Consider the following 21,403-nt stretch of genomic DNA (forward strand, 5'->3'; position numbering starts at 1 on the left):
TCATCAGTTAATGGCTGTAACCAGTACAAACAGGATGAGCTTGGGGCTTAGGATGCAGGAAAGCAGAATCAGCACGATTAACAAGAATCTTCTGTGTGACAAGAGCCACCATAAGACTAAGAAAAGGAGTGGTAAGGTACAATAGAATGTAGGAAGTTGAGGTAGTCTGGATCAGATAAAGGTCTCCTAGCCTTAGATAGAAGTACCAAGTCCTACATATCTAATTAGCTAACCTTACACAGATTTATACATATTAAATTAGCCAACCCTAGATAGAATGAGTCAACTCCGCATACCAAGAGACTGTAGCCCTGAGAATCAGGAAGGTGTGAATAAGGACAATGACATGATGGGACACCCACAGGATACCCCCTGGTCCTCCAAGTGTACTGAAACTGCACGTAGGCAGGAAGGATTGCCTCTGCCAAACCCATCCAGGGGGCAGAAGAATGTAAGGGGGAGGGCACTCTGATACTGAAGTTGACTGTATAAAAGTTGGGTGAGCCCCAGTATGTGTGTGTATTCCCAGGGTAAGGGGAAGCACCCAACTTTGCATTGTTGTAAAATAAATGTTCTTTGTTCTCAATTTTTGTCTCGAGCAATTTCTTTAAAGGTACTTCAATTTCTAACACTCTTCTTCTTTGGCTTGGCTTCACGGACGAAGATTTATGGTGGGGGTAAATGTCCACGTCAGCTGCAGGCTCGTTTGTGGCTGACAAGTCCGATGCGGGACAGGCAGACACGGTTGCAGCGGTTGCAGGGGAAAATTGGTTGGTTGGAGTTGGGTGTTGGGTTTTTCCTCCTTTGCCTTTTGTCAGTGAGGTGGGCTCTGCGGTCTTCTTCAAAGGAGGTTGCTGCCCGCCAAACTGTGAGGCGCCAAGATGCACGGTTTGAGGCGATATCAGCCCACTGGCGGTGGTCAATGGGGCAGGCACCAAGAGATTTCTTTAGGCAGTCCTTGTACCTTTTCTTTGGTACACCTCTGTCACGGTGGCCAGTGGAGAGCTCGCCATAGAACACGATCTTGGGAAGGGATGGACCTCCATTCTGGAGACGTGACCCACCCAGCGCAGTTGGGTCTTCAGCAGCGTAGACTTGATCATGTAAAAATTTATCTAACCGAATTTTAAATATGTTTAATGAAGCAGCCTCAACCACTTCCCTGGTTAGAGAATTCCAAACATTCACTATTCTCTGAGAAAAACTATTTTTCCTCAACTCTGTCCTAAATCTACTCCCCCGAATCTTGAGACTGTGTCCTCTTGTTTTAGTTTCCCCGGCCAGCTCAAAAAACCTTCCTACATCTATCCTATCCATACCCTTCATAATCATCTATGTTTCTATAAGATCTCCTCTCATTCTGCTGAACTCGAGCGAATACAATCCTAGACGATTTAATCTTTGATCATAAGTCAACCCCTTCATCCCAGGGATCAACCTAGTAAACCCCCTCTGGACCGTCTCCAAAGCCAGTATATCCTTCCTCAAATATGGAGACCGGAGGAGTCACGTGATGGAGTAGTGGCCGGTCGGGAATTCCAGCCCTCTCCGGAAAAGTTTTGAAAAAACACAGAAAACACAAAGGCACAAACACAAAAATTAAAATAAAGTGAAAGTAAAGGTGGGAAGAAAATGGCAGCGAAGAAAGAAAAGTCGAAACCAACGGGAAGAAGAGAAGAAGAAAAGACATCGGAAGAAGAAGGTGAAGGCCTTACCTGTCCGAGGAGGCCCGCCGCGGAGAGAGAAGCCCGCTCCCTCAGGTCAGTCGAAGTCTCGAGCTCGGGACTACAAAAATGGCTCGCGGAGCCAAGCAAAAGTGCGCATGACAAAAAAAACACTGACGGGAGGGGGGACCAGCTGAGGAGTCGATCTCCACAGCTGAGAGTGACAGCTACAACACAACAACAAGAGGAGAACATAGAAAACAACGAGAACAAGAAAGAAGAGAGTAAAAAGAAATCAAGGAAACAACCGATGACCAACCCAGAGGAAGAAGAAGAGGAAGAACACAGAGAAATGGAAGAAGAAGGGAAGGGCAAGTACATGGATATATATTTTTTTAAAGAATACATGGAATCAATAAAAGAATGGCAATCACAAGAATTTAGTGAAATAAAAAGAAGAATTAAAAGTACAGAAGAAAAAATGAATAGATTAGAGATGGTCATGTCAGATATAGGAAAAAGAGTGGACAAGGTGGAAGAACGAGAAACAGTCGTAGAAATGGAAGTAGAGGACTTAAAAAAGAAATTAGAAGAATCTAATAAAAAAGTTAAAGAGACACAAGAGCTGTTAGCTCAGAAGATAGATATAATGGAAAACTATAGTAGGAGAAACAATATAAAGATAGTGGGCCTTAAGGAAGATGAAGAAGGCAAGAATATGAGAGAATTTATAAAAGATTGAATCCCCAGGGTCCTAGGAAGACCAGAATTACAGGGAGAAATGGAAATAGAGAGGGCACATAGAACATTAGCCCCGAAACCACAACCGCAGCAAAAACCAAGATCCATTTTAGTAAAATTCATAAGATATACAACAAGAGAAAATATATTGGAGAAAGCAATGAAGAAAATAAGAGAAGACAAAAAGCCACTGGAATACAAAGGTCAAAAATTTTTTTTCTATCCAGACATAAGTTTTGAACTCCTGAAGAAGAGGAAGGAGTTTAATACAACGAAAACGATCTTATGGAAAAAAGGATATAAATTTATGCTAAAGTACCCAGCGGTACTTAAAATAGTTATTCCAGGGCAGCAAAACAGACTATTCTCGGATCCGGAGGAAGCACGAAAATTTGCAGAACAACTACAAAACAGACAGAGAGATGAAGACATGTAACGAGAGCAAAAATGACCACAAACTATATGTATGTGTGTATATATTTGTGTGTATGTATATATGTGTGTACATGAGTGTATGCGTATTTAAACGAAAATATATATAGAGTATAGATAAGAATTAATAAGGGAATGAAAGGGAAGAGAGGAAGTAAGGAGGAAATTAAGAGAGTGACCTTTGTTGTATATGAAAATTAAAATCTTTTCCAGGGGGGCTGGGTGGGGAGGAGTTACGGTCACTGCAAAATCAGTTGACGTTTGCGAGTGAATTCGCAAATCCAAATGGAGAGGGGAGATGTGGTTGCCCGACAAGGGATAAAGGGCAACTCAGGAAGGGGGAGGGGAGAATGGGGTTAAAGAAATTTTAGATAGGAGAATAAGGGAAATGTTTGATATTTTAGAAATGTTGTCTTATAAAGTGTTCAAAACAAGAAAGCAGAAATGGATAAGAATGAAAGGTGATGATGGAGAAACGGAAAGGGAAGATAAACAAAGTATGAAATGGCTACGTTGAACTATATGACTTTAAATATTAACGGAATACATAACCAAATCAAAAGGAAACTGCTAAATTTACTGAAAAAAGAAAAAATTGATATAGCATTCGTGCAAGAAACACATTTAACTGAAGTGGAACACAAGAAATTAAAGAGAGATTGGATAGGACATGTAACAGCAGCGTCGTATAATTCAAAAGCAAGAGGAGTAGCTATATTAATCAGTAAAAATGTACCAATTAAAATAGAAGAGGAAATAATAGATCCAGCAGGGAGATATGTAATGATAAAATGTCAGATATATTCGGAGTTTTGGAATCTACTCAATGTATATTCACCTATCGAAGAAGATCAAAAATTTATGCAAGATATTTTTTTGAAGATAGCAGATACGCAAGGGAACATATTAATAGGAGGGGATTTCAACCTTAATTTGGATTCAAACATGGATAAAACTGGGAAAAAAAATTAACAGAAAGAACAAAGTAACCAAATTTATAATTAAATCGATGCAAGAAATGCAACTTTTGGATATATGGAGGAAACAACACCCAAAAGAAAAGGAATATTCATATTATTCGGGTAGACATAAAACATACTCAAGAATAGACCTATTCCTGTTATCAGCTCGCATGCAAGACAGAGTTCGAAAAACAGAATATAAAGTTAGAATATTATCGGACCACTCACCCCTGATATTGACAATAGAGTTAGAGGACATCCCTCCAAGAATGTATAGATGGAGATTAAACTCCATGCTACTTAAAAGGCAGGATTTTAGAGAATTCATTGAACAACAAATTAAAATGTACTTTGAAATAAATAGGGAATCAGTGGAAGATAAGTTTATACTATGGGACGCAATGAAAGTGTTCATCAGAGGGCAAATAATAAGTTATGTAACCAAGATGAAGAAGGACTACAATCGGGAAACAGAACAGTTGGAAAGGGAAATAACAAATATAGAAAAAGAATTAGTAATGAAGGAAGATACAACTAAAAGAAGAGAATTGGCAGATAAAAAAATAAAATATGAAACACTACAAATATATAAGGTGGAGAAGAATACAATGAAGACAAAACAGAAATATTATGAACTAGGAGAAAAAACGCACAAAATTCTAGCATGGCAGCTTAAGACAGAACAAGCTAAGAAAATGGTATTGGCATCAAGGAAAAAAGACAAACAAATCACATATAATCCAATGGAGATTAATGAAAACTTCAGAGAATTCTACGAACAATTATACCAAACTGAAAATGAAGGGAAAGAAGACAAAATAGATGAATTTTTAACTAAAATTGAACTACCAAAATTACAAATAGAGAACCATTTGAAATAGTAGAAATACAAGAGATAATTAAAAAACCAACCGAATAATAAAACACCAGGAGAGGATGGATTCCCAATAGAATTCTATAAAACATTGAAAGATTTATTAATTCCTCCCCTCCTGGAAGTAATCAACCAGATTGATAAAACACAAAGCATACCAGATTCATGCAAAACAGCGATAATTACAGTAATGCCAAAGACAGGGCAAGATCCACTTGCACCAGCGTCATATAGACCAATATCTTTACTTAACACAGATTATAAGATAATAGCTAAACTATTAGCAAACAGATTAGCCGGCTATGTACCTAAAATGGTAAATCTAGACCAAACAGGATTTATTAAAAAAAGACGAACAACAGACAATATTTGTAAATTTATTAACTTAATTCATGCAGTAGAAGGAAATAAAGCTCCAACAGTAGCGGTTGCTTTAGACACAGAGAAGGCCTTTGACAGAGTAGAATGGAATTATTTATTCAAAGTACTACAAAAATTCAGTTTACCAGAGAAATATATTAATTGGATTAAAGCATTATATAAGGGGAAATTGGCGAAAGTGACAGTAAATGGATATATATCAAAGCAATTTAACTTAAGCAGATCAACAAGGCAGGGAAGCCCACTATCACCTTTATTGTTCGCGTTAGCCATATAACCACTAGCAGAACTGATAAGAACAGAAAATAAAATAAAAGGGATAAAAATAAAAGACAAGGAATATAAAATCAGTTTATTTGCAGATGACGTTAACAGAACCAGAAATATCAATAAAAGAATTACATAAATTGAAGGAATATGGAGAAGTGTCGGGATACAAGATTAACGCAAATAAAAGTGAAGCGATGCCAATGAATAATGCGGATTTCTCAAAATTTAAGAATGAATCACCATTCAGATGGCAAATGCAAGCAATAAGATATCTAGGTATACAAATAAATAAAAATCTCAGCCATCTATATAAACTCAATTATTATCCACTAATGAAAAAATTACAGGACGATTTAGAGCATTGGAAAGATTTACCATTAACACTAATAGGAAGGATAAACTGTATTAAAATGAACATTTTCCCAAGGATACAATACCTATTTCAGGCATTGTCAATACACTTGACAGAGAAATTCTTCAAGGAGTTAAAGAAAATAATGAGGAAATTTTTATGGAAAGGGGGGAAACCGAGGATAATTAACAGAATGGTATAAACAAGGAGGCTTACAACTGCCAAACTTTAAAAATTATTATAGAGCCGCACAATTAAGATACCTATCAGATTTTTATCAAACAAGGGAAAAGCCAGAATGGACTAGATAAGAACTAGATAAAATAGGGGAGAAGATACCTGAACACATATTATATAAATGGGATGAAAAATTGGTACAACGTAGGAATACTCCAGTATTACTTCATCTGCTCAATATCTGGAAGAAGATTCATGTAGAAAGGAATAAAACAAATTACCAATTACCAAAACTAATACTGACGCAAAATCAGCTAATCCCTTTTACAATAGATAACCTTTCCTTTAGAGAATGGGAGAGAAAAGGGATCAAAAGAATAGAAAATTGTTTTTCAGGAAATAGATTATTATCCTTTGAACAAATGAAAGATAAATACAATATAACTCAAGATACAGTGCTGGCATATTACCAATTGAGATCCTACTTGAAGGACAAATTAGGAAGCAGTCTGAGTTTACCAGAGGGAAGTAACTTTGAATATGTGATTACAGATACAATGATAATCAAAAGATTTATAACAAATATGTATATTAAACTGCAAGAAAAGGAGAATGAGGAAACAAATGGTAAAACTAAACAAAAATGGGAACAAGATTTAAATATAAAGATAAAAAAGGAAACATGGGAGAAGTCATGTTCTGGAACGATGAGAAATACAATAAATACAAGGTTACGTATGATACAATATAACTGGATACAAAGGCTATACATTACACCTCAAAAGTTAAATAAATGGGACCCAACAGTATCTGACAGATGTTTTTGTTGTAAAAAGGAAATGGGAACAACAATTCATGCAATCTGGACACGTGAGAAAGTGAAAAAATGTTGGGAAGATCTAAACCAGATATTAAATAAAGTCACAGAAAGCAATATACCAAAAAACCCAGAGATCTTCCTCCTAAGTAACATAAAAAACAAAGAATTTGGACTTGATTTGGATGGAGCACAAAAAAGATTTGTTAAGATAGCCCTGGCTGTAGCAAAAAAATGTATTATGTCAGCCTGGAAATTAGAAGATAACTTGAGAATATAACAATGGTACATAGAAATTAATAAATGTATTCCATTAGAAAAAATAACATATAGTTTAACAAATAATATTGCAATATTAGAACAAATATGGGAGCCTTACATGAAACACAATAGAGAAAACCTACCGGGGACATTCACTACCTAAATTAACGAAAGGAGAAGGAAATGAAAAGAATAGACTCAGTGGAATTTCTTGTTTATTTTTATTGAGTGACAACATTGTTTGACTGGTTTAATGTATCTTAGATTCTGTACTTTAAATGAATGGGGGGGAGGTAGGGAGGGTTGGATGGGAGGAGGGGGGGGTAGAAAATGACACTGTATATATTTGAAAAGGAAAATGTATGTATCTTGATCAATGTGGTTCATAGCGTGAAAAATAAAAAAAATTTTTAAAAAGTGCAAACAAACTGCAAAACAAAATAAATATTCAATAACAAATTAAGTGCAAAAAATATATATATATGGAGACCAGAACTGGACACAGTACTCCAGGTGCGGTCTCACCAGTACCTTGTACAGTTGCAACATGACCTCCCTACTCCTGAATTCAATTCCTCCAGCGATGAAGGCCAACATTCCATTTGCCTTCTTAATAACCTGTTGCACCTGCAACCTAACGTTTTGCGATTCATGCACAAGCCCTCCCAAGTCCCTCTGCACAACAGCAGGCTGTAGTTTTTCACCCTTTAAATAATATTCAGCTCTTTTATTTTTCTTGCCAAAGTGGATCACCTCACACTGACTAACATTGTACTCCATCTGCCAGACCTTTGCCCACTCATCCAGCTTAACTCTATCCCTCTGCAGACTCTCCACATCCTCATTACAATTTGCTCTTCTACTCAATTTGGTGTCATCCGCAAACTTGGCTCCACCATATTTTGTCCCCTCCACATCAATGTAAATGATGAACAGTTGTGGGCCTAACACCGACCCCTGCGGCACCCCACTTACCACTCTCTGCCAACCTGAAAAACTCCCACTTATCCCGACTCTCTGCCTCCTGTCAGACAACCAATTTTCAATCCAAGCCAATAGACTTCCCCGGACTCCACTTTCCTGTAACTTACTGAGAAGTCTCTTGTTATCACAATGACCCCTATAAACTATGAGCAGTTCAAACATCTCATCTCCCTGAGGTTCCTGACCTGGAATTGTCTTTAAAGCTTTAATTCCCATGCCTGGGCCACCTGTCCAGTCAAACATGTGAGATTCAAAGCTTCCATTCATAAAGTGTGATCAGTTCCTGTGGCCCCACCACAGACAACATGTACCCAACTATACAATTGTTAACATAAGTATACAAATGTCTTTTGAATACTTCAAATGCCAATTGGAATGACAAACCAAGAAAGGATGTACACGGTAAATGGTCGGGCAATGAGGAGTGGGGTAGAACAGAGGGATCTGGGAATACAGATACATAATTCCCTGAAAGTGGCATCACAGGTGGACAGGGTTGTAAAGAGAGCTTTTGGCATCTTGGCCTTCATAAATCAAAGTATTGAGTCCAGGAGTTGGGATGTTGTGGTAAAGTTGTACAAGATATTGGTGAGGCCAAATTTGGAGAATTGTGTGTAGTTTTGGTCACCGAACTACAGGAAAGATATCAATAAGATAGAAAGAGGCAGAGAAGATTTACTAGGATGTTGCCCGGACTTCAGGAACTGAGTTACAGGGAAAGGTTAAACAGGTTAGGACTTATTCCCAGGAGCGTAGAAGAATGAGGGGAGATTTGATGGAGGTATTTAAAATGATGAGGGGGACAGACAGAGTAAATGTAGGTCGGCTTTTTTCCACTGAGGGTGGGTGAGATACAAACCAGAGGACATGGGTTAAGGATGAAAGGGGAAAAATTAAATTTAATTATAGACATACTGCACGGTAACAGGCCCTTTCAGCCCATGAATCCGTGCTGCCCAATTTACATCCCATTAACCTACACCCCTGCTATGTTTTGAATGGTGGGAGGAAACCAGAGCCCCCAGGGAAAACCCACACAGATGTGGGGAGAACGTACAAACTCCTATCAGACAGCGCAGGATTCAAACCCTTGTCCAGATCACCGACGCTACACCAACCGCAACGCTAAACGTGCCACCTCTTAATTTTTAAAAACATTTATAATTCATGCAAGAAAATGCTGGACCCATGACTGATCACAAACTCCCTGCTCCAAACAGCATCCTGGACCCAAAATAGTTTTGAAGCTGTTTAATGTTCCCAGCACAGATCTCCGTCTGACTTCTGTTAATGTTTTAGGGTTCTGATCCCATTCCAGCCATTGCGATTACTCCCCCAAACCACCAACCCACACCAAGTCACAGTCACCCCCAGCCACCCCCTACTAATCTCCCACCTCCCATTCCCCAGCCACCCACCCTCCACTCCCAACCCACCCACAACCCTTAACCCTCCACTTCCCCACTCACACCCCCAAACCCCTGACCCATACCAGAGCACTGTCACCCCCTCCCACTCCCCACTAAACTCCCAGACCCAATACCCCACTCCACACCCACCCACACCCCTCACCCACACCCACAACCCACACCCATCACCCACACCAGAGCACTGTCACCCCCACCCACTCCTACTAACCCCCCACTCCCCACTCATGGACACCCCTGCACCCCCAAACCCCTGCCCCACATCAGAGCACTGTCACCCTCACCCACTCCCCACTAAAATCCCCACCCCAACTCCCCATCCACCCACACCCCCTAACTCCCCATTCCCCCACTCCTCACCCACCCACCCACACTCTCTACACCCTTCATCCACACCAGGGTATTGTCACCCCCTCCACTGCCCACCCATCCACCCACACCCACTAATCCCCCTGCCCCCTACACCCCCACTCCCTGCCCACCCACATCCCAAGTCTCCCCAAACCCCCACCCATAGCAGACATTCCCCCAATTCCCCCCACCATTCTACCATTGCTCCCTCCTCTCCCTCTCCCCTGGGGCCTGTGGTGGGCTTGGTGTCCAGCCCAGAGGGTGGGTGAGGTGGGGTGGGGGTTGGACATTAGCTCCTTGTCCCTGAACTCCTTCCCTGTCCAACTTCCCCTTTCCAGGGCGACCTTCCCCTTCCCTGCCCCGATAACTAACGGCTGCCACACTCCTTCCCCTGTCCCTTGCTCAACCTCCCCTTGCCCAACATTCACAAGTGGCATCACCCCATCGACCAATAGAAAGCCAGCTGTGGCTGCATTTGACCAATGACACGCCAGGCCATCCTTGGGCTGCCCCCATATAAACTGGGATCACGGCTGGTTCCCCCAACTCCCGTAGAGACTCGATGGAAGGTGAGTAATGTTTCCTGTGCTCTGGGATTCAGGGTACAGGACTGTGCCAACGATTGGCATGAGGGCAGAGTACCCACACAGTCCTGTCTGGGAGGTTGTAGGGAGCTTCACTCAGTACCCAACCCATGTGGTCAGATGGAGCACTGGGAACTTTAGGGTTAGGGTTAGAGTATTGTGTTCAGTTCTAGTCACCTCATTATAGAAAGGATGTGGAAGCTGTGAAGTAAAGAGATAAAGTCCTAACCTGTTGAACCTTTAACTCAGTTCCTCGTCTGGACAACATCCCAGTAAATCTTCTCTGCCTCTTTCTATCTTATTGATATCTTTCCTGTAGTTCGGTGACCAAAACTGCACACAATTCTCCACATTTGGCCTCACCAATGTCTTATCCAACTTTGCCATAACATCCCAACTTCTGTACTCAATACTTTGATTTATGAAGGCCAAGATGCCAAAAGCTCTCTTTACAACCCTGTCCACCTGTGATGCCACTTTCAGGGAATTATGCATCTGTATTCCCAGATCCCTCTGTTCTACCCCACTCCTCAGTGCCCGACCATTTACCGTCTACGTCCTTTCTTGGTTTGTCCTTCCAAAATGCAACACCTCACACTTGTCTGCATTAAATTCCTTCGGCCATTTTTCAGCCCATGTTTCCAGCTGGTCCAGATCCCTCTGCAAACTTTGAAAACCTCCTTCACTGTCCACAACGTTTCCAATCTTAGTGTCATCTGCAAACCTGCTGATCCAATTCATCACATTATCATCCAGATGATTGATCTAGATGACAAACAACAAGGGTCCCAGCACCGATCCCTGAGACACACTACTCATCAAGGGTCTCCAGTCTGAGAAGCACCATCCACCACTACTCTCTGGCCTCTCCCATCCAGCCATTGTCGAATCCAGTTCACTACCTCATTGTGAATACAGAGTGTCTGAACCTTCCTGACTAACCTACCATGTGGGACCTTGTCAAAGGATTTACTAAAGTCCATGTAGACATCATCCACAGCCTATTGTCAACTTTCTTGGTAACCTCCTTGAAAACTCTATATGATTGGTTAAACACACCTACTGTTTCCCTGATCAGTCCATGACTGTCCAAATAATTGTATATCCGATCTCTCAGAACACCCTCCAATAATTTACCCACTACTGATGTCAGGCTCAACGGCCTGTAATTTACTGGGTTACTTTTGATACCTTGACTATTAAGATTCCTATCAATATCTGCTTTAAATACACCCAACGACCTGGCCTCCACAACCCCCCATTGTAGCAAATTCCAGAGGTCCATCACTCTCTGGGTAAACCCTCTGTGAGTTTTCCCCAGGGGCTCCAGTTTCCTCCCATCATTCGAAACGTACTGGGGATGTAGGTTAATTGGGTGTAATTGGTTGACATTGGCTCATGCGCTGAAATGGCCTGTTAACGCACTGTATGTCTAAATTGAAATTTTGCATTTAAAGAAACTCCTCCACCTCTCTGTTTTAGCCTAGCAGTTAGCGTAACACCTTTACAGCTCCAGCTATCAGGACCAGACCTGGGTTTCAAGCCCGTGCTGTCTGTAAGGACTTTGTGTGTTCTTCCCAGGTCTGCGTGGATTTCCTCCGGGGGCTTTGGTTTCCTCCCAACATTCAAAACGCATCTGGGTGTAGATTAATGGGGTGTAAATTTGGGCGGCACAGACTCGTAGGGATGAATTGGCCCCTGTTACAGTGCTGTAGGTCTAATTTTTTTTTAAATTTAAAACATTTTGGGCTCCGTCTCCAGGGAAAAATGTGCTGGCATTAGAGAAGGTCCAGAGGAGGTTTACAAGGACGAACCCCAGAGTGAAAGGGGTTTCATACGAGGAGCGTTGAAGGCTCTGGGACTAAACTCGCTGGAGTTTCGAAGGATGAGGGAGTATCTCATTGAAACCTATCGAACACTGAAAGGCCTGGAACGAGTGGATGTGAAGTGGATGTTTCCTGTGGTGGGGAGTCTGAGACCAGAGGGCACAGGCTCAGATTACACAAACATCCCTTTAGAACAGACGTCCAGGAAATTCTTTATCCAGAGTGGGGGTGAATCTGTGGATTCGCTGCTGTGGACGGTTGTGGAGACCAAGTCAGTGGAGATATTTAAGGTGGAGGTAGGCACATTCTTGAGGAAGGAACAGGGGTTACGGAGAAAAGTGGAGAATGGGTTGAAAAGGATAGTAAATCAGCCATGATGGAATGAATTTGATGGGCCAAATGGTCTGATTCTGCTCCTGTGTATTCTGGGCTGATGGGTTGGGTGGGGGGGGGGAAAGATTCAGGACCCAGAACGAGGGAAAAGACAGGGGTTTGGGATCCAGGGAGAGGAGGACTACAGGAGAGTGTGGGGTTGGGTCCCGAAACGAGGGGCAGCAGGAAGAGGAGGTGAGTGGAGAGATCGGCATGCACTAATGAACCACCCTGCCCACACCATTCCTCACTTCCCATCCCTACCCTTCCTACAGGATGAAGTCCATCTGCCTCCTGGTGATCGCTTCTCTCTGTCTAAGTCTTCACTTCACTTCGGCTCAAGGTAAGACCCTCCTCTGTGCTCCCGGACTCCTCAAAACTGGGATCGATGCAGGGAATGGGATCCAGGACTGGGTTCAGCGGCCAGAGGGATCGCAGTCGGATCGGGTTCAGGGATATGGGATCAGGGATTGGGATTGTGGGCCGGATAGATGTGGGAATGTACCAGGTTTCATGGGTTTACAGAGAGACGAGTCTGGACACAGGTGTCACATCAAAGGGAGAAGACTTAATCATTCAGCTACGTAATGGGCATTCACATCGGATCCAAGTTGGACTCTAATACTGGTGACTGCCTATCTACACCGGGTATGAGACTTAAATACTATAACGGTGTAAGCAAGCACATCAGGCACAACCGTACCAGTGGCCGCTCACCCTACCATACACTCCCGCACATGTACACACTCCCGGTTCCCTGTACCAATGAGGCATTGATCTCTTGCCATACTACAGCCCAGCTAAGTGTCATGCACAGGTTACTCATGACCCCTCCAGTGATGTCCACAGTAGTGACATGGCATGGAGCAATGTTTGTGGCTTGTACCAAGGGGCAGAGAGAGAGAGAGAGAGAGAGAGAGAGAGAAAACGGTTGCACATGTTGGTGTTTACGCTGTTCTTAGCTGGACGTCTGGACATTGATGACGCTGAATCCTTCAAATGAGCCAACGATCTGTACTAATGGGTGGGTGGAGTCCAGCCTTGATTGGCAGCTGATGCGACTTCCAACAAGGTTCTAAACTGGGAGGTTACATGATCCTCCACTATCCACATATATTGATTGGGGACTGGGATCCGAGATGTGCTCCTTCCCCTCCACCACATCACCTGAACCTCCTCCATCTCTTGCTTATCTACCCGGGCCCCCTCTAGCAACAAACGCCGAATTCCCCTCGTCCTCATTGACCACCTCACCAGCCTCTGCATCCAATACATCTTCCTCCACCATTTCCACCACCATTAGATATATCTTCTCTTCCCCTCCTCTCTCTGCTTTCTGTAGGGACCCCTCCCTCCATGACTCCCTCACGCACTCATCACTTCCCACCAATCCCCCCCAATGCCTTCCCCTGTGGCTGCAGGAGGTGCCAGACTTGCACCCACACTTCCTCCCTCACCACAGTCCGGGACCCCAAACAGGTCTATTTCATGAAGCACACTTCACTTGTGATTTCCTGCGTACGGTGCTCCCACTGTAACCCTCTCTATATCGGGCAGACTGGGAGATTGCTTCACTGAGCAACTTCGTTCCGTCCACACCAGTGACAAGGACCTCCCAGTGACCAACCATTTCAGTTCTGTGCCCCACTCCCAATACCCACACATCTGTCCAGGGCTTGTGTACTATCCCACCAAGACCACCCGTAAATTGGAGGGACACCACCTAATTTTCCATCTGGGCCCTCTTCGGCTGGATGACATTAACGTCAACTTCTCCAGTTTTTGCTAACCTGTTCTCCATTTCCTCTCCCTTTCCTTCCCCCTGCCAGTTCTCCACCCCTTTCCCTTTTCATTCACCCAGCCATCCCCCTCCCTCTGTTTGCTGCTATATAACCATATAACCATATAACCACTTACAGCACAGAACAGGCCAGTTCGGCCCTACTAGTCCATGCCGTAGCAAATCCACACCCTCTAGTCCCACTGACCAGCACCCGGTCCATACCCCTCTAGTCCCCTCCTATCCATGAAACGATCCAGTCTTTCCTTAAATGTAACCAATGATCCCGCCTCGACCACGTCTGCCAGAAGCTCATTCCACATCCCCACCACCCTCTGCGTAAAGAAATTTCCCCTCATGTTCCCCTTATCATTTTCCCCCTTCAATCTTAAACCATGCCCTCTAGTTTGAATCTCCCCCTTTCTTCATTGAAAAAGCCTATCCACATTTACTCTGTCTGTCCCTTTTAAAATCTTAAATACCTCTATCAAGTCCCCTCTCAATCTTCTACGCTCCAGAGAAAAAAGCCCCAGTCTGCACAACCTTTCCCTGGAACTCAGACCCTGAAATCCTGTCAACATTCTCGTGAACCTTCTCTGCACTCTCTCTATTTGGTTTATATCTTTCCTATAATTTGGTGACCAAAACTGTACACAGTACTCCAAATTTGGCCTCACCAATGCCTTGTACAATTTCATCATAACCTCCCTACTCTTGAATTCAATACTCCGATTTATGAAGGCCAACATTCCAAATGCCTTCTTCACCACAACATCTACCTGAGTATCAGCCTTGAGGGTACTATTTACCATCACTCCTAAATCCCTTTGTTGCTCTGCACTCCTCAATTGTCTACCATTCAATGTATATGACCTATTTAAAATTGCCTTTCCAAAATGCAACACCTCACATTTATCTGTATTAAATTCCATCAGCCATTTCTCATCCCACACCTCCAGCCTTCCTAAATCACCTTTTAATCTACGGTAATCTACCTCACTGTCCACAACACCACCAATCTTTGTGTCATCCGCAAACTTGCTTATCCAATACTCCACCCCTACATCCAGATCATTAATATATATAACAAATAATAGTGGACCCAGGACCGAACCCTGAGGAACTCCACTAGTCACCGGCCTCCAATTGGACAAACAATTTTCTACCACTACTCTCTGACACCTCCCATCCAACCACTGCTGAATCCATTTCACTACCTCCCTTCTCCACCTTTGGGACCGTGCTCCTCCCCCTGCCCCACCACCATTTTGCTCGGACACCTGCCGACATTTTTCCATACCTCGATGAAGGGCTCAAGCCCAAAATATTGGTGATGTTCCTTTGTCTTTGCTAGAAAAGTTGCCGTTTGACCTGCTGAGTTTCTCCAGCATCATGTTTTCATTATCAATCACGGTGCCTGAAGATGTTCCTGTTTTACCTCAGGGACTGGGATGGGTGCAGAGACCAGAGGGGGGAGGAGAGATCGCACGTCAACAACGTGCACACAAATGAAGGCAAGTGTTTGGCACAGATTGGTGCCAGAAAAAGGAACTTGGCCCCAAGTTTGCAAATGATTCTGGGGAGAGGAGAAGGTTGCAGAAAAAAATCTGTAGAATCACACTGAAATACTGGAGGAACCCAGCCGGTCTCTCAGCGTCTATCGGAGACAAAGATATATTGCTGATGTTTCGGGCCTGAAAACTTCTTCAAGGAATAAGCAACATTAGGAAAGAACAGGAATCTCAGAGTCGAGAGGGTGGGGGATCAGGGGAGGGGTGGGAATTGATTATGTCTGTGTGGAAGTAGATGGGAAAAGGGAGACAGACAGAGCTGCAGGGAAGGTGACAGGGGAAGAAGTGGGGGGGGGGGGGGGGGGGTGGTTAATGAAAGCCAAAGAACTCGATCGCAGTGCCCACAGACTTTCGGACTTCACTGCAGATAAAAATCAGCGGGTCCTGAGGGATGGAGTTCAGAATTTAGCAGAGGAGGACAAGGGGTTCACGGGGAGATGTAGTCTCAAGTGGAGGCTAAAACTGATGAAAAGCTTTGAACCCGAAACATGGTCAATTATGAAGAAAATTCACTGGTGAAGATCAACGTAGGCCCGAGACCTTCCTGACAAAGGCAGGACAATGAGGACAAAATAAGGAAAAATTCCACCAGCTTCCATCATTACAAAATAGAGTTGCAGTATGACCTCTCTACTCCTGAACTCAATCCCCCTATTCATGAAATCCAGCATCCCATTGGCTTTCTTATCTATCCTATCAACCTGTGTAACGACCTTGAAGGATGGACAGATTTGGACCCCAAGGTTCCTCTGATCATCCACACTCTTAAGTAACCGACCATGAACCCTGTCCTCAGCCTTCTGGTTTGTCCTTCCAAAATGCATCACCTCATACTTATCCGGATTGAACAACATCTGCCACTTTTCTCCCCAACTCTCCATCCTATCTATATCCTCCTGTAACTTTCGACAACTTCAGCTCCATCCACCACTCCTCCAACCTTCGTGTCATCTCCAAACTTATTGACCCATCCTTCTGCCTCTTCATCCAGGTCATTTATAAAAATTACAAAGAGCAGGGGTCCCAGAACAGATCCTTGCGACCCCTCCACTAGTCCCCGACCTGCAGGCAGAATCCTTTCCTTCCACGACTACTCTCTGCTTTCTTCCTACAAGCCAATTTTTTATCCACACGGCCAAGGTTCCACTGATCCTGTGACTCGTGACTTTCTGGACGAGTCTCTCATGGGGAACCTTTTCAAATCCCTGGGGTAGATCACGTCTGGCCACAGGGACTTATCAATCTCAATGTTTTTAAGAAGATCCAATACTTTCTCTTCCTTAATCTCCACATTGTCCAGCACACGGGCCTGTTCTATTTCAACCTCACCCTGATCCTGATCCTTTTCTCTTGTGAATACTGAAGCAAAGTATTCATTCACGACGTCCCCAACCTCCTCCAGGCACATGTTGCCTTTATCAGCCCCACTTTCATTCTCACCCTCACATCCTCTCTATAATGAGGCGAACACAATACTCCAAGGGTGGTCTCACCAGAAGTTTGTAGAGTTGCAGCATGACCTCTCAACTCTTGAACTCAATCCCACCACCCCCCCCCCACCCACCCAACAACTGCCCTTCTGAACCATTTTGTCTGATCACTAACTTACCCCACTCTTCAGATGTGTGTGTCTAACACTCGGCTTTATATCCAGGGAATGTGATTGGCGGGGTTCGAGCTACACAGTCGTCAACCTCCAGGCATCGTGGGGCTGCAATTAATGCCATCGATGGGAACCACAATACCAACCTCTGGGGTTCGTCCTGCAGCCAAACAAGGAGGCAGTGCCGGCCCTGGTGGAGGGTGGATCTACACCAGCACTACAAGATCTTTGTTGTGAGGATCACGGCGCCCAACAGTCATAGGCTCAGTCTGGCCGGGGCTGAGATTCACATCGGGGACTCGTTGTTCAACAACGGCAACAACAACACCCTGTGAGTGAAGGAATGTGGGGCAGGGGAAGGGAAGTTTACCCCTTCTCTCTGCGGGAAGATGGACCCCTACCCTCCACCCCTGCAGGGAAAGGGACCCCCTGTCCCCTACCCCCATGTGGAGAAGGAACCCTACCCCTAATCTCCACAGGGATCCCTAACCCTCACCATGCAAGGAGAGGACACCTACCTCTATCCCCATCCCCTACAGAGAAAGGGACCCTACCCTCTACACTCACCCATCACAGGGAGAAGGGCCCCTATCCCCTACCTCCATGAGGAGATGGACTCCTACCCCTACCCCCTATACTCACCCACCCTCCAGAGGGAGAAGATCCCTAACCCTACCGCCAACCCCCCCCACAAGGAGAGGGACCACCTACCCCCTACTCCCACACCCTAACCCCATGGGTAGAGAACCCCTACTTCCTAACCCTGCAGAGAGAGAGAACCCTACCCTATCTTCTCAACCCATCCCACAACTCCATCCCTGCAGGGAGAGAGACCCCTCCTCAACCATCCCCCCCACTCCCACAAGGAAAAAGCCTCCTCACCTCCCCACCTAAGGAGAGAGATTCCTCCTCACCCCCCTGCAGAGAGGGAGACCCCTCCCCACCCCACCCTCCCCATCTGCCTGCTATCCTCAAAACCTTCCCTGTGCATCCATCTAAACATCTCATGAACACCAGAATTCCCCCTCCCCTTTCTCCCCGCTCCAGCTGTGCAAGGATCAGTAGCCTCCCACCAGGACGGATGATGGAATTCTTCTGCCAACCACCAAGCGTTCACGGCCGTTTCCTCAACATCTACCTGCCGAGGTGCCATACCACCCTTGCCTTGTGTGAGGTGGAAGCTTTCGGAGCCCACGACCCCCACTGATCCCACTCCTCAGGTGAGTACCGATGGTGAAGAACTGTCCCTGTCCCAAGCCCAGCACGTTGAACTCTCCCCACCACCCCACCACCCTCTATACCACCCACCTCCCCTCCACCTCCCCTCACTGCACCCTCTAACTCCCATCCCCTCCCCCCATGCAATTCCCTCCCCTCCCCCTCCTCCCCCCCACGGACACACTCTTCTCCCCCCCCACAGACACACTCTGTTTCCCCCTCCCCCCCACGGACAAGTTTGGTTTCCCCCATGAACCTCCCACCCACACACCGGTGAGACCCCGATTGAGCACCTGTCTGAACACATCGAACACTCCAGCACAGGACAGGCCTTTCAGTCCTTGTGTTGACCCATATATTCCTAAAAAAAGTACCCTCTATTTTTCTTCAATCTATGGCCCTGCCTGAGAGTCTCTTAAATGCCCCTAATGTTCCAGGCCCCTCAACTCTCTGCATAAGAAATCTTACCGCTGGCATCTCCTCTAAACTTCCCTCCCTTCACTATGTACCTCTGGTGTTTGCTGATCTTGTCCTGAGAAACAGGTGTTGTCTGTCCACTCTATCAACGCCTCTCAGAATCTTCAAGACCTCTATCTAGTCTCCTCTCATCCTTCTACGCTCCAAAGAGAAAAGTCCCAGCTCTGCTAACCTGGCCTCTTAAGATTTGTTTCCCAAACCAGGGAACATCCTGGTGAATCTTCTCTGACCCCTCCCCATGGCTTCCACATCCTTCCTGTAATGAGGTGCCCAGAACTGAACACAAGACTCTAAGTGGGGTCTCACCAGAGATTTGTAGAGTTGTAGCATGACCTCTCTACTCCTGAACTCAATCCCCCTATTAATGAAGCCCAGCTTCACAAAGGCCTTCTTAACTCTCCTATCAATCTGTGCGGCGACCTTGAGGGATGTATGGATTTGGACTCCAAGGTCCCTCTTTTCATCCACACTCCTAAATGACAGCTCTGCCAGCCTCATGAATACTTCCTTCCCACTGACATGCATTCCCTAGAGCTGGAACCTGCCCTGACTGTCTGCTTCTCCTTCCAGGACCATCCAGTGCTTGCGGCTTCTACGATTCACGGGTATGGACCTATCTCTTGACCTGGACCAGCCTGGTCCAACACCCTTCCAACAGCTGCTTTCTCACCAGCCAGTATTCCTGGGCTCCATGCCAGCCCTGAGCGGGTGTCAGTGGATGGGGGTGAGACACTCCTGGGTGGGCATGTTTAGAGCCCATAGTAGTGGGGGAGGGGGTGTGATGCCAGGGAGAGGGAGCGGTCTCTGCTCCCCTCCACTGCTGTCCCGCACCTTCCTAGTGGGAACGCCGTGTATGGTCAACCCCTCTGCTCTTCCCTAGGCCCCATTTCCTCTCGACCTGTGGTGTCAGCTGTTATCACCCTGTAACTGCAGTAACATCCACCACCTGTCCGACCACCATGACAACTCCCACCACGTGACAGGGATTTCTTGTCCAACCACCTGGTAACCGTGACAACCACCGCCTGACAGATGTTTCCTGTCTGACACCCGGTGCTATGACAACTCCCACCGCCTAATGGGCATTTCCTGTCTCCGAGCTCGTGTGTTCTCTGCCATCTCTGCTGTTCCTGCCTGAATAAAACCAGCTTGACTGTCTGCAAATCACTCGGTGCGAGTCCCGTGTCTTCTTCACCAGCCGTGGTTCGCGGGCAGGGTCAGCGAGTGGGTCGGGATGGAAATGCCACCTCATCACCAGGGGGTTGGGGTGCAGCAATGGGTGAGGGGTCGTACTGTCACACGGGGTGGGGGAGACTGCCCCTGGACCACAACAGGTTACCAGTCTCCAGAATCAAAAGTAAGGGAGGAAGTTCCAAAAAGAAGAAAATTGTTCATTTAAACAACACACAGACAAATGGGAGGAGATGTGGATCTCTGAATTTTCCCAGTTCAGACCTTGGGAATAACCGCAGCACAATCTCCTTCCAACATTTATTCAGAAGCTGGCATCACTCAGTGGAGTCCGAGTCACACTCATGGAGCTCAGAGGGATCTGGACCAGCTGGAAACATGGGGAAGAAAATGGCCGATGGGTGTTAATGCAGCAAGTGTGAGGTGTTGCATTTTGGAAGGACAATTCAAGAAAGGACGTACACGGTAAACGGTCGGGCACTGAGGAGTGGGGTAGAACAGAGGGATCTGGGAATACAGATACATAATTCCCTCAAAGTGGGGTCACAGGTGGACAGGGTTGTTAAGAAAGCTTTTGGCATCTTGGCCTTCATAAATCAAAGTATTGAGTCCAGGAGTTGGGATGTTATGGTCAAGTTGGATAAGACATTGGTGAGGCCAAATTTGGAGAATTGTGTGCAGTTTTGGTCTCCAAACTACAGGAAAGATAATAAGATGAAAAGAGGGCAGAGAAGATTTACTAGAATTTAATAGAATTCAAGGAACCGAGTTACAGGGAAAGGTTCAACAGGTTAGGACTTTATTCCCTGGAGTGTAGAAGAGTGAGAGGAGATTTGATGGAGGTATTTAAAATGATGAGGGGGACAGACAGAGTAAATGTAGGTCGGCTTTTTCCACTGAGGGTGGGTGAGATACAAACCAGAGGTCATGGGTTAAGGGTGAAAGGGGAGAAGTTTAGGGGGAACTTCGTCACACAGAGAGTGGTGGGGGTGTGGAACGAGCTGCCAGATGAAGTGGTGAATCTGGCCTCAATTTTAATGTTTAAGAAGAATTTAGACAGGGACATGGATGGGAGGGTTATTGGCTGG

At 45.2% G+C, this 21,403-nt stretch overlaps 1 protein-coding gene across 3 annotated transcripts in view; it reads left to right on the forward strand.

Moving 5' to 3' along the window:
• LOC138752005 (fucolectin-like) overlaps nt 1-20,291 on the forward strand; it is a 258,819-nt gene extending 238,528 nt beyond the window's left edge. For 2 of the 3 annotated variants that reach the window (XM_069915150.1, XM_069915149.1), the window contains exons 2-5: nt 12,749-12,818; nt 17,481-17,760; nt 18,477-18,649; nt 19,695-20,291. In XM_069915150.1, the coding sequence (XP_069771251.1) occupies nt 12,752-12,818; nt 17,481-17,760; nt 18,477-18,636 (507 nt within the window). In that variant the 5' untranslated portion in view covers nt 12,749-12,751 and the 3' untranslated portion in view covers nt 18,637-18,649; nt 19,695-20,291. Of the gene's footprint in view, nt 1-10,227; nt 10,263-12,748; nt 12,819-17,480; nt 17,761-18,476; nt 18,650-19,694 lie in introns of those variants that run through there. The other variant, XM_069915148.1, reaches the window with a different exon arrangement.
• The last annotated feature ends 1,112 nt before the right edge of the window (nt 20,292-21,403 follow it).

The sequence above is a fragment of the Narcine bancroftii genome, chromosome 1 (assembly GCF_036971445.1).
Source record: "Narcine bancroftii isolate sNarBan1 chromosome 1, sNarBan1.hap1, whole genome shotgun sequence".
NCBI classification, from domain to species: Eukaryota; Metazoa; Chordata; class Chondrichthyes; order Torpediniformes; family Narcinidae; genus Narcine; species Narcine bancroftii.